Below are 14536 nucleotides of genomic sequence, written 5' to 3'. Positions count from 1 at the left end.
TAAGAAATTAAGGTGGAAACAAATGAAGTTAAGATTACAGCAGAATGTGGGTGGTGATATTGGCAGATAAATGCAGGACTTGAAGATAAAGCGGAAGATGGCTCAAATAATCACCAGGGAACGATAGTAGGGTATTAGCCAGACCTACAACACCAAGAACACCTCACACTTGATGACTCCGATTCTTACTCGAGTGTAGAGAGGGCATCCCTCCCACATGCCCAGTTTTTACTTTGCCATGGCTTTTGGATATAGCGGTAATGTCACTGTACTAATGATCTAGATGCCCAGAGTGGTGCTCTGGGAATACGGGTTAGGGTCTCACTGACAGCTGGTGGAATTTGAATTCAGTGAATGAATTTGGAATTTAAAAAAGCTAATCTCAATAATGGTGACGGTTGTGAATTTTTGTAAGAACTCATTGAGTTCATTTCCCTTTGGGCAAGGAAATCTGCCGCCCTTGTCGAGTCTGGCTTACTTGTGGGTCCGGACGCACAGCAAAGTGGTCTAGCAAGCCACACGGTTTGATCAGATACTCAGAATCATACTAGATGTACTTCCCTGTTTTTGTGTGTGTGTGTGTGAGATACTGAGGACGTCAATGGAAAGCGAGATTGTTAAAGGTGTGTGTGCGTGCGTGTGTTGGTCACGTGTGCGCCAGGTCGGGTATGGATGGCGTTCGTCCTGCCCCAAAGAACATTAGTGAACCAGGTGAGTTTTTACAATAGTCAATGTCATTTTATGGTCACCATTAGTAGCTTTATATTCCGGAATTATTGGTTGGTTTTGGGGTCTGCCAGCTGCCAAGGTGGGATTTGAGTCCCTGTCCCCAGAGCATTGTCCTGGGCCTCTGGGTCACTAATCGAAGATACCGTTAGAAGAAATTGTTAAAGTTGTGTGTGTGGACCGCATGTGTAGAGAGTGTGTGATGCAGAGAGGATTCAGCAGAACATACCTTGTTAAATGTATGTCTGAACAGTGTGTGTGATAAAGAGAGACTAGCTGAGGGGACAGAATTAAAAGTTGTTTCTGTGTGCTGTTGGTCTGTCTTATAATGATAAAGCACCAATCCCTGATAAGGGATTGTGCAAACGCATTGTGCGTTCATTTACTAAGAATAGGCACATATGAATATAAATAGCAGCAGGGCTGGGGTCACTGTCTGTGGGGAGTTTGTATGTTCTCCCTGTGTCTGCGTGGGTTTCCTCCGGATGCTCCAGTTCCCACCCACAAGTCCCAAAAGATGTGCTGTTCGGTGAATTGGACATTTTGAATTCTCCCTCAGCGTACCCAAACAGGCACCGGAGTGTGGCGACTAGGGGTTTTTCACAATAACATAATTGCAGTGTTTATTAAAGCCTACTTGTGATAATAATAAAGATTATTATAAGGGCGGCACAGTCGTTAGCATTGCAGCCTCACAGCACCAGGAACCCAGGTTTGATTCTGTGACTGTTTGTGGGGTGTTTGCACGTTCTTCCCATGTCTGCCTGGGTTTCCTCCGGGTGCTCTGGTTTCTTCCCACAGTCCAAAAATGTGCAGGTTAGGTGGATTGGCCATGCTAAATTTCTCCTTAGTATGCAAAATGGCTTGGTGTGGTTGCAGGGATAAGACTGGAGTGGGTTGCTCTTTCGGAGAGTTGGTGCAGAACAATGGGCTGAATGGCCTCCTTTGCACTGTAGGTCTTCTATGATTCTTATATTATTCTTCTATGAAACCCTCCTGTTATGCAGTAGAGCCTGTAGGGGCATGAGGGAATAGTTTGTTTTTGTTTGGGAGTATTGCCGGTTTCAGCACCAAGGAGGCCTGCGCTGTAACCTCTACATTGGAGCCGGTTATTGCTAACACTTGTGGAGCCAAATTGAATCTCCAGTTTTAGTTTTACAAACCATTGATTGCTCAAAGATTCTGAACCTAAAACTCAAGAAATAAGTTTCACTATAAATTAGAGCTACTACATTGTCACTAAGATTTCATTAAAGGATAACAGTTGCTGAATGAAATGTTTGGGCTTTGTGGTCTTGAACTGTAAAAGATGGCAAGTAGTAAAATTATAGAGTGTTCTTGCGTCTTTAGGGAACAAATTAAGTTTCTAACACTAGCATGAAGAAATCCAAGTTGGCCTTGTGTAGCAAGCGTGGCGTTGGTAGTGGTTGGAGCAGTTTGTGGTGATGAGTAAAGGACATTACACATTGAACTGTAATAAAAACAAAGTGCTTGAAGAACTCTGCTATGGCAGCATTTGTGCAGAGGGAAGCAGAGTTAATGTTTTAAGTCTAATATGACTCTTTGAAACGCATTGAACTGTATTGGTTGAATGCAGTTTCTCGTTGTGTTCTTGTAAGAATACGCTAGTTGAGGGCTATTTGAATGAAATGAAAATCGCTTATTGTCATGAGTAGGCTTCAATGAAGTTACTGTGAAAAGCCCCTAGTCGCCACATTCCGGCGCCTGTTCGGGAAGGCTGTTATGGGAATCGAACCGTGCTGCTGGCCTACCTTCGTCTGCTTTCAAAGCCAGCGATTTAGCCCAGTGTGCTAAACAGCCCCAGCTGTAGAATCCAGACAGTGCAGAAAGAGGCCATTTGGCCTATCGCGTCTACACCGACTTGCCAAAAGAGCACCCTATTTACCCGACTGCCCCGTCCTATCTCTGTAACCGCACATAACTTGCACATCTTTTTGGACACTAAAGGGCAATTTAGCATGGCCAATCCACCTAACCTGCACATCTTTGGACTGTGGGAGGAAACCAGAGCACCCGGAGGAAACCCTCGCAGACATTGGGAAAATGTGAAAACTTCACACAGTCACCCAAGTCTGAAATCAAGCAAGGGTCCCTGGCGCAGTGAGGCAGCTGTGCTAACCACTGTGCCACCGTGCCGACATTTTAACTGTTCCTTTTCATCCATTACTTATGGGTTTCATTGTATAGGAGAGGATGGCAGTTGGATGAAGTGGTGTGAATGACAATGTAGAATGTTATTTAAATTGACTGCTCTGCAAAACATGAATAGTAAGAAACATTTTAAAAAGTTGTAAAGTCTTATTTAATTTCAGTATTACTTGAGATATGTTGATCTAAAATTTCCAGTTAGATATCTCTGGGTTAATAAATTAAGTAATAATTTAAACTTCAGTAGTACAGATATGAAGCACTAGACAGTTTTAGATCAATTTTGGTGCATGTGTTTATTAATTCTGCACAGGAATTGACCAGTCTCTGCAGGCTATTCTTTCTTTAAATTAGTGATTACATTAAACAATGGTTGTACTTGTGCACACGCATGCACTGCCATGTGGTAATGCCAGCTTATTGCTGCTGATCTCACCGTTCAGTCAGTTCTGGATTGACCAAATGCAGATGCTAGTTCAAAGATTTGGGGGGGGTTGGGAAGCATGAGGTTGTGGCATTCTCTACACCAATGTCCGAGCCTGCAGAGTTCCCACAAGGGAGGCCTTTTGGGTGTAAGCAGTTCTAACTAAGCAGAATTATATTTATTATCTGAGGCTGAACTTTAAACAGACAGAGTGCTCATAGGATCAGCAGTACTTTGCAGAAACCTGTACCTGCCTCTGTTTTAAAGAAAGGTTTATATTGAGCAGGTAAAAATCGGGATTTTGGATAAACAACAAGATGCTCATTGTGGGAATTAATTGTAACAACACAGCTGTAATGCATTGTTGAAAAATAATGAAAGTTGGTAGTGTTTAAGTACAGACCGTATTTATTTTTCCAAAATATATATTTTTCATTATATTTATAAAAGTACATCACATGATTGTTCAAAGTTGACATTGAGTGCAAACCAAATCAGTTTTTTCAATACTGTATGTTACTCACTACAGTTAATTGCTCATTACATGTTGAGCATACAGCCCAAGAGGATTTTACCAAGTTTCAGTTGCTTAGTACACTATGGCTGAAAGGCCTTAGTGCGTCCCTCAGCATGTAGTTCTGGACCTTGAAAAGTGCCAGTCTGCAACACTCTTTGCTCTGGAAAACCAGCAAGTTTCAGGCAGACCAATCTAGTGTCTTTCATTGGGTTGAATATCTTCCATTGATGTTTAATGATGTGCTGCAAGGGTTGTTCCCAGGGGTGTACATGTCCTGTGCCAATGAGCTGTTTGGGATCCGCCTGAAAAACCACTATCTCTTTCCAGGAATTATTTTCTAATTCTTGCACATTCCCGAAGGAGAAGGACAACAGTCTCTTCCCCACCACAGCCAATTTGAGTGCAGCATGCCGACAGTGTGAGACTCTTTGAGTGTACAGAAAAGCTCTCACGGAGGGAAATTCTTACCACTAGCCAAGCTATTTCTTGGTACTTGTTTGAATCTGATAACTAAACACTGCATAGTTGAATATGTTAAAAGCTTACTACTCTGCCAGTGATCTGCACATCTACCTCATAACCATTCAAGATGTGCTGACTGAAGCAGCTCAGCTAAGGGAGACACTAATGGCTGAGTTAAAACATGATTCAGAGTCCTAGAATTTTCCATTTATTTCTCTGTTCCCCAGAACCTGTTCGCCCATGTTTCTGATTGGGAGAATTCAAAGTCATCTCCACAGCTGGGATTAAATTCACTGTGGGACACTGTTTTTTCTGTTCCGGGGACACCGTGGAATCTTAAATGCCATTGTCATTCAAGGTTGAGATTCTGGCTTGTAATTTATAATCGACGATTGCTGTAAGATGAAGGGAAACAGCTTTGTCTATTAATGCTAGCGGTTTAATTAGTTTATAAACTTGGAGGTATTGTATAGTGCCTGTGCTTCTGATGTACAACTTCGCAAACCTAATGGCCACTTAGGTTAGATGCTAAGCACTGTTTACACTCCTAGAACTGTATCACATCAGGTGTAACAACTTTAAAAGATCAAGCAAGGCAAAATATTGTACCAAAGCCAACAGCAAGCTATTTATTTGTGCAACATCTTTAATGTGGCTTTGATTGTGGAGAGATGTACTGAGGAACAGAGTATGAAAAGTTGTAGAATGTAAAAGTTGAGACATGATGTTTGAAGGCTGTGGCAAAAGTAGTAGATTTGAGGAGGGGATTCAGTCCGCCAAAGATGAAAACGCAAAAAACGCAAAAGGTGTCGTCAAGGAGGGCTGGAAAAGGTTGCAGAGTGAAGGAAGGCGAGGGGCTTGCGTGGGAATTTGGATGAGGATTTTGAAGTTAATACATTTAAGGACTTGCTAGGAAACTACAAAACCAGGGATAATAAGTGAGCAGGATTTTGTGCTAGACCTAATGTGTTTTGGCAGAGTTGCGTTTATGAGGGCTGGAGCTTGGGAGGAAGCTGTAGGTAAACCAAGATGGACAGTTCAAATTCTTTGGACATTGTTCACTTGCATCTCTGACTAATTGCCGTTGTTGCAACAGTCCACTTTGTTTAGTGCTCTGTGGTTCATGTTCTGTGGTTCAATACAAACATTTTATTTTCCTCTTCTAGCAATCAGCATTTCAAAACAAATAACCTACAATTGAGATAGGTGAGGAAAGAATACAGTTATTTCGAATGGAAGGACATTATTTGATTTTTTTCAATTGTACTGAAAACCAATTGCTGTTTTAGGGCTGTCGAAAAAATGTTGATGGCTTTGATTTATTTTTCACTTAGGTGCTACGAGGAGTGAACAAGCTACCACAGCGTTCTTGATTTGAGGTGACTTAAGATCATGGGAACAGAGACAGTAAGTTATCCATACTCTTATGTTTTTGGTCCCCATAACCCTCGACTCTCTTGTCAGTCAAAGGTCTTTCTAACTCGGTCTTGAACATATTCAGTGATAACAGTTTCCATTGTTCTCTGGGGAGAAGCAACTGTTGGAGAACCAAATTTTCCTATTTCAGTCTGGGTTGTTCAAAGTCAGTGTCGCGACCTGCGGGCGGGTGTCTGGAGTGTTGCGGAACGATCGTACATGCCCTTCCAGTGGTGGTCCCGATTGTGGGAGGAGCGCCTGTCTTTTCCTTTGAAAATGACTGCGGCTCTGTCGGAGAGGGCGAGTCAGCAATGGGGGTGGAGAGAGAAACTTAAATGTCCACGGCTCAGGGTTCAGCCCCGGTTTGTGTGGAGACGTCCCGAGTCCTGGGCAACATGGCAGCACAAGTGGATAGCACTGTGGCTTCACAGCGCCAGGGTCCCAGGTTCGATTCCCTGCTGAGTCACTATCTGTGCGGAGTCTGCACATTCTCCCGGTATCTGCGTGGGTTTCTCCCGAGTGCTCCGGTTTCCTCCCACAGTCCAAAGATGTGCAGGTTAGGTGGATTGGCCATGATAAATTGCCCTTAGTGACCAAAAAAGTTAGGAGGGGTTTTTGGGTTACAGGGAGAGGGTGGAAGTGAGGGCTTAAGTGGGTCGGTGCAGACTCGATGAGCTGAATGGCCTCCTGCACTGTATGTTCTATGTTGTTCTGTGAGTGTTGGTTGTGGTAAAGCCCTGGGCCACACTGAACCCTGAAAAGTGTACAGCTTATTTTGGTATTCGCGAAGGAGAGCATAATGTTTGGAAATGCAGGCTTTAGTGTTGTACCTTCTTGAGCATTAAACTCCTGTGCACAACTCGAAATTGCTATCATGAAGAACATTACCATTTCTGCATTTTGACGTGAATTATAATGAAATTGCATTCAGCTGAAATAATGCTCTTTATTATTTGTTGTGATCTCTGGTGCTTGCCCGCCTTAATAAAATACTTATTGCAAACAAAGAAAAGAGAATGGCGGCCTCTGTCGCTTTTTAAATGAAAATAAATTTGGCTGTATGAAGTTTTCCAGAAAGAAGCGGCAGCAGAGAGCAGGTCATGCGCCATGCATGCACGCTTGACGTTAGCACCAAATCATGGAGTAATGTTGCTTCCATTTTCAAGCTGCTGGGAAGCAAGGCAAGTGAACCGTGAAAATGAATGGTTTTCTTCAAAGTAAGAGACGGCCAGAGACTCAAATAGGCAGTTTACCTATTGGACAGGACCTCACAATAGAATCTGCTCAACAGAGCTGCTAAGGAGAGTCCAGGTCAGAGCAGTGCCAGTGTTTGCTCTGCACACAGATCCATGGCCTTTGCTTAAAAGCCTACAAAGAAGAAACTTAACTTGGGAGCAAAGCAGTATAAATATGATACCTTGATGGCGGCATGGTGGTGCAGTGGTTAGCACTGCTGCCTATGGGGCTGAGGACAAAGGTTCGATTTTGGCCTCGGGTCACTGTCCGTGTGGAGTTTGCACATTCTCTTCGTGTCTCTTTGTTTTACCCCACAACCCAAAGATGTGCAGGGTAGGTGGATTGGCCATGCTAAATTGCCCCTTAATTGGAAAAAATAATTGGGTGCTCTAAATTTATTTTTAAAAAAAGGAGAGGGCAGCATGGTGGCGCAGTGGTTAGCATTGCTGCCTCACGGCGCCGAGGTACCATGTTCGATCCTGGCTCTGGGTCACTGTCTGTGTGGAGTTTGCACATTCTCCCCGTGTTTGCGTGTGTTTTTTCCCCCACAACCCAAAGATGTGCTGGGAAGATGGATTGGCCGTGCTAAATTGCCCCTGAATTGGAAAAAATTAATTGGATACTCTAAATTATTTTAAAAAAGGATGATTTCTAGCGGGATGGGTTTGTCCTTCGTGAGGATCTACATGTGTAAGGCTGGATTTTTCATTTTCGTAAAGATGAAGATGGCAGAAAGAAAAGGTTGAAATCAGCACTTGATATACGCATTGCCCTCTCCTCCTTTGCACCTTATTCAAGTGAGATCGTGAGAACCGAGCAGCCTCCCCTTTCACAGTCAAGGTAAACAAATGTGGCCTTTGTCGCGAAGGTTGGCCGGCGTGGGTTGCGAAGGTCAACCAATGTGGGTCCCAAAGTCGGCAGGTTGGTAAAAGTGCGTCCCGGGAAAATAAGTTTGAAAAACACTGCTCTAGTTCTAGTCTCCCCCCACAAGGGGAAACATTCTCTCAGCATTCATTCAGTCAAGTCCCCTAAGGATCTTGTATTTATCAATCACCTCGTATCCTTCTACACATCAGTGGGTATGGGCCCAAACTTCCTCTGAAGATAACCCCTTCTTCATTCCAGTACTAGATGAGTGGACCTTGTCTGAACTGCTTCCGGTGCAATTATATCCTTTAAGTAAGGAGACCAAATTGTACACAGTACCCCAGATAATTAAGGCGCAGCACAGTAGCATAGTGGTTAGCGCAATTACTTCACAGCTCCAGGGTCCCAGGTTTGATTCCCGGCTTGGGTCACTGTCTGTGCGGAATGTTCTCCCTGTGTGTGCGTGGGTTTCCTCCGGCAGTCCAAAGATGTACAGGTTAGGTGGATTGGCCATGCAAAATTGCTCTTAGTGTTCAAAATTGCCCTTAGTGTTGGGTGGAGTTACTGGGTTATGGGGATAGGAAGGAGGTGTGTGCTTGGGTAGAGTGCTCTTTCCAAGAGCCAGTGCAGACTTGATGGGCCGAATGGCCTCCTTCTGCACTGTAAATTCTATGATTCTATGATTTCTCTTGCAATTGTTTTGTTTGTGATTGTTTCCATTGGTCGGCGAATCTAAAACACGGAGCGTAGTCTCAGGATAAATGGCCAATTATTTAGGATGGAGATGAGGAGAAAGGTCCACAAAGGGTTGTATATCCTTGGAATTCTGTACCCCAGAGAATTGTGGATCCTTTATTGTTCGATACATTTAAGGCTGGGAGATACATTTTCGGTGTTTCACGGAGATAAGTGATATTGAGCGCAGACAAGAAAATGGAGTTAAAAGCAAATTACTGCAGATGCTGGAACCTGAAAGAAAACAGAAAATGATGGAAAATTTTAGCTGGTCTGACAGCATCTGTGGCAGGAGAACGCTAACGTTTCGAGTCTGGATAACTCTTCATTACAGCCAGCGAGAACTGGAAATTAGATGAGATTTATACTGATGTTTGGGGGGGGGGGAGAGGGATTGGAGGCTGGATGGAGCAGTAGGGTTGGATAGAGGGCTAGCGATAGGTGGAATCTGGGATGAGATTGAGAAACGCCGTGGACAAACAAAATGGAGTTTGAAGTCCAAGACCAATCATGATCATATTGAATGATGAATCAGACTCAGTGGGCTGCATGACCTACTCCTGTTCCTAATTCTTATGTTTCTTCTAAATGTCAACATTCCATTTGCCTTCCTTTTTAAACATTTAAGAAAAATAAATTCTTAGTACCCAATTCATTTTTTCCAATTAAGGGGCAATTTATCAAGGCCAATTCACCTACCCTGCACATCTTTGGGCTGTGGGGGCGAAACCCATGCAAACACGGGGAGAATGTGCAAACTCCACACGGACAGAATGTGCAAACTCCACACGGACAGTGACCCAGAGCCGGGATCGAACCTGCGACCTCGGCGCCGTGAGGCAGCAGGGCTAACCCACTGCGCCACCGTGCTGCCCTCCATTTGCATTCCTCATGACTTGTTGCCCTGCAAACCAACTTTTTGTGATTTATCTATGAGGACACTCAGATCCCTCTGTACCACAAGAGTTCTGCAACCTCTCATCATTTAAGTAATGTACTGCTTTTGGATTCTTCCTGCCAAAGTGGAGAAGTGCACATTTTTCCACGTTGTCCTCCTGTCTGATACATTTTTGCACACTCACTTATCTAAATCCCTTTGTAGACTCTTTTTAAAAAAAAATAATTTTTATTGAGATTTTCAAAAACAGAAAATAACAAGAAAACAATATTAACAACGACAAAAAGAAAAACACACTAACCACCAAAACCCCCCCCCCCCCCCCAGTAACTACAGCAAGAAGAAATAGATAAACACCCGGCATATTCAATAAACACATATACACATTCCTCCCTTCCCCCGAAACACCCCCTCCCCCCGGTTGCTGCTGCCGCCGGTCTATTTTCCTACCGTTCTGCCAGGAAGTCCAGGAAAGGCTGCCACCGCCTAAAGAACCCCTGTACTGAACCCCTCAGGGCAAATTTCACCTTCTCCAATTTGATGAACCCCACCATATCATTGATCCAGGCCTCCATGCTGGGGGGCCTCGCATCCTTCCATTGAAGCAAGATCCTCCGCCGGGCTACTAGGGACGCAAAGGCCAGAACACCGGCCTCTTTCGCCTCCTGCACTCCCGGCTCCACTGCAACCCCAAAAATTGCGAGTCCCCAGCCTGGCTTGACCCTGGATCCTACCACCCTCGACACCGTCCTTGCTACCCCCTTCCAAAACTCCCCCATCGCTGGGCATGCCCAGAACATATAGGCGTGGTTCGCTGGGCTCCCCGAGCACCTAGCACACCTGTCTTCGCCCCCGAAAAACCTACTCATCCTCGTCCAGTCATGTGGCCCTGTGCAGCACCTTGAACTGTATGAGGCTAAGCCTCGCACAGGAAGAGGAGGAATTAACTCTTTCCAGGGCATCCGCCCACGTCCCCCCCTCAATCTCCTCACCCAGCTCCTCCTCCCATTTACCCTTCAGCTCCTCCACCGAGGCCTCATCCACCTCCTGCATGACGTGGTACACGTCCAAACCCTCCCTCCTCCAACCCATGCCCCCGAGAGCACCCGGTCCCATACCCCATGTGGGGGCAGCAGAGGGAACCCCTCCACCTGCCGCCTGGCAAACGCCCTAACCTGCATGTACCTAAACATGTTCCCCGGGGGGAGTCCAAACTTCCCCTCTAACTCACCCAGGTTCGCAAACCTCCCATCCACAAACAGGTCCCTCAACCTCCTAATACCTATCCTGTGCCAGCCAAGAAACCCGCCATCGATGCTCCCTGGTACAAACCGGTGGTTCCCCCGTATCGGGGACTCCATCGAGCCCAGCACCTCCCCCCTATGCCGTCTCCATTGCCCCCAGATTTTGAGGGTAGCCGCCACCACCGGGCTCGTGGTATACCTCGTTGGAGGGAGCGGCAACGGCGCCGTTACCAGCGCCTCCAGGCTCGTGTCCACACAGGACAACATCTCCATCCTCTTCCATGCTGCCCCTTCCCTGTCCATTACCCACTTATGCACCATCGCTGCGTTGGCAGCCCAATAGTACCCACAGAGGTTGGGCAACGCCAGCCCCCCCCCCATCCCTGCCCCGTTCCAAAAACACCCTCTCGCCCTCGGAGTCCCCATGCACCATACAAATCCTGTAATACTCCGTTGACCCTCCTAAAACAGGCCTTCGGGATAAGGATGGGGAGGCACTGGAACAGGAACAAAAACCTTTGGGAGCACCGTCATCTTGACGGACTGCACCCTGCCCGCAGCGACAACGGCAACATGTCCCATCTTTTGAACTCCTCCTCCATTTGCTCCACCAGCCTAGTGAGGTTATGCTTGCGAAGGGCTCCCAGCTCCTAGCCACCTGGACTCCCAGGGTACCGAAAGCTCCTCCCCGCCCTTTTCAGCGGGAGCCTACCATCCCTCCTCTTGATCCCCCGGGTGCACGACGGACAGCTCACTCTTACCCAGGTTGAGCTTGTACCCAGAAAAGCCCCAACTCCCTAAGGATCTGCATCACCACCGGCATTCCCACCACTGGGTCCGCCACATAAAGTAACAAGTCATCTGCATATAATGACACTCGGTGCTCCTCCCCAACCCTGCACCAGACCCCTCCAATTCCTCGACTCACCTCACGCCACGGCCAGGGGCTCAATTGCCAACGCAAAGAGCAACAGGGACAGGGGACAACCCCTGCCTCGCCCCCGGTACAACCGAAAGTACTCCGATCTCCTCCTTTTCGTGGCTACGCTCGCCATCGGGGCCTCATATAGCAACCTCACCCAACTAACAAACCCCTCCCCGAACCATAACCTTTCCAGCACCTCCCACAAATACCCCCACTCAACCCTATCAAAGGCCTTCTCCGCGTCTAATGCTACCACTATCTTCCGCCTCCCCTTCTACCGTTGGCATCATTATAACATTCAGAAGCTTACGTATATTGGTGTTCACGTGCCTTCCCTCACAAACCCCCGTCTGGTCTCGTGAATGACCCCGGCACACAGTCCTCTATCCTGTGGCCAAGATCTTCGCCAACAGCTTGGCATCCACATTTAACAACGAGATCGGCCTATATGATCCACACTGTAGGGGGTCCTTGTACCGTTTAAGGATCAAGGAAATCAGCGCCCGTGACATAGTCGAGGGCAAACCCCCCTCATCCCCCCTTGCCTCGTTAAAGGTCATAACCAACAGGGGCCCAACAGGTCTGCATACAGTTTGGTAAAATTCGACCGGAAACACCATCCGGCCCCGGCGCCTTCCCCGACTGCATGCATGCCCTATCCCTTTGACCAGCTCTTCCAGCTCAATCGGCGCCCCCAGCCCCTCCACATGTCCCTCCTCCACCGTCGGAAATCTCAGCTATCCAAAAAGCGCCCCATCCTCCTCTCTTCCCCCCCCCCCCCCCCAAACCGGGGGTTCGGACCGGTACAATTCCCCATAAAAGTCCCTGAAGACCCCATTAATGTCCACCCCCCTTCGCACCACATTGCCTCCCCTATCCGTCACTTCACCAATCTCCCTGGCCGCTTCTCGCTTACGTAGCTGATGCGCCAGCATCCTACTCGCCTTCTCCCCATATTCGTACCTCACTCCTTGTGCCTTCCTCCACTGAGCTTTCCACCTTTCCGGTGGTCAGCAAGTCGAACTTGGCCTGAAGGTTACATCGCTCCCCCAACAGTCCCTCCTCCGGAGCCTGTCCACCCTCGCCATCTCCCCCACCAACCTCTCCCTCTCTCTTTGCTCTCCCCTCTCCCTATGGGCTCGGATGGAAATCAACTCCCCTCTAACCACCGCCTTCAATGCCTCCCAAACCATCCCCACCCGGACCTCCCCATTATCATTGGCCTCTAAGTACCTCTTGATACACCACCGAACCCGCCCGTCCACCTTCTCATCCTCCCGCAGTCCCACTTTCAGGCGCCAGAGCGGGCGCTGGTTCCTCTCCTCCCCCAGCTCAAGGTCTACCCAGTGCGGGGCATGGTCCGAAATGACTATGGCTGAATACTCAGCATCCTTCACCCTCGAAATCAGCCCCCTGCTCAGGACAAAAAATCGATCCGGGAATAGGCTTTATGCACGTGGGGAAAAAAATGAATACTCCCTGGCCCTCGGCCTCGCGAACCTCCAAGGATCCACCCCTCCCATCTGGTCCATAAACCCCCTCAACACCTTAGCCGCTGGGGCCTCCTGCCCGTCCTGGACATGGATCGATCCAATGGTGGATCCAGCACCGTGTTAAAGTCCCCCCAGTATCAGGCCCCCCGTCTCTAGATCCGGATGCGGCCCAGCATGCGCCGCATAAAACCCGCATCGTCCCAATTTGGGGCATAGACATTCACCAGCACCACCCGCTCCCCTTGCAACTTGCCGCTCACCATCACATACCTCCCTCCACTGTCAGCCACCACTTTTGACGCCTCAAACGACACCCTTTTTCCCACCAGAATCGCCACCCCCCGATTTTGCATCCAGCCTCGAATGAAACACCTGGCCTACCCAGCCCTTCCTCAGTCTAACCTGGTCTGCCACCTTCAGGTGCGTCTCCTGGAGCATAGCCACGTTTGCCTTCAGCCCCTTCAGGTGCGTAAACACCCGGGCCCGTTTGACCGGCCCATTCAGCCCCCTCACATTCCAAGTTATCAGCCGGATCAGAGGGCTCCCTACCCCCCTCCCCTGCCGACTAGCCATAACTCGTCCCCTGCCCGCCCCAGGCCAGCGCCCCCCCGCTCGGCCCGTTCCCCACGGCGGCAAACCCCCAACCCGGCCCCCCCTGCATACTCCAGCTCCTTCCTGGTCATGTCCCTTTGTAGACTCTTTATGTCCATTTGACAACTTAATTTCCTCCCTGTGTTTGTGTCATCTGTTTAGCTGCCATACGTTTGGTCCCTTTATCCAAGTAACTCAGGGGTGGGCAAACTACGGCCCACCAAGTCATTAAAAAAAAAAATTTAAAAATAAAATAATTTTTTTTTAAAGGTTAATGGGGGGGGGGGGGGGGGGGGGGGGGGGGGCTGTTGGGTTACTTACTGGTATAGGGTGGATACGTTGACTTGAGCAGGGTGATCATTGCTCGGCACAACGTCGAGGGCCGAAGGGCCTGTCCTGTGCTGTACTGTTCTATGTTCTATATGAGGCGCCCAGAATCATAACCGGGTGAAGTAATTATTATTTTACTTAATATACTATGCGGCCCTTTGTGAATTGTGAATTTCTGAATGTGGCCCTTGCACGGAAAAGTTTGCCCACCCCTGAAGTAACTGATATAGATTGTAATTAGGTGTGGCCCCAGCAGTGGCCCCTACTGGTAACAGCTTGCCAACCCAACAGTAAGCCATTTTCCCCTTCTCTCTGCTACCTGTTAGCTAACCAATCGTCTAGCCATGCTATGGGCAGCATAGTGGTTAGACTGGTGCCTCTCAGTGCCTGGGTTCGATTCTGACCTTATGTGACCCAATTCTCCTTATGTTTGCATGGGTTTCCTCCGGGTGCTCCGGTTTCCTCATCCAGTCCAAAGATATGCGGTAGATTGGCCATGCTAA

At 47.8% G+C, this 14536-nt stretch overlaps 1 protein-coding gene across 2 annotated transcripts in view; it reads left to right on the top strand.

Moving 5' to 3' along the window:
* mtmr4 (myotubularin related protein 4) overlaps positions 1-14536 on the top strand; it is a 198281-nt gene that overhangs the window by 66940 nt on the left and 116805 nt on the right. For both annotated transcript variants that reach the window (XM_038813960.1, XM_038813962.1), the window contains exon 2: positions 5633-5705. In XM_038813960.1, the coding sequence (XP_038669888.1) occupies positions 5691-5705 (15 nt within the window). In that variant the 5' untranslated portion in view covers positions 5633-5690. The remainder of the gene's footprint in view (positions 1-5632; positions 5706-14536) is intronic.

The sequence above is a fragment of the Scyliorhinus canicula genome, chromosome 12 (assembly GCF_902713615.1).
Source record: "Scyliorhinus canicula chromosome 12, sScyCan1.1, whole genome shotgun sequence".
NCBI lineage: Eukaryota > Metazoa > Chordata > Chondrichthyes > Carcharhiniformes > Scyliorhinidae > Scyliorhinus > Scyliorhinus canicula.
The sequence above is the reverse complement of the archived record's forward strand: the minus strand, read 5'-3'. Positions and strand labels throughout refer to the sequence as shown.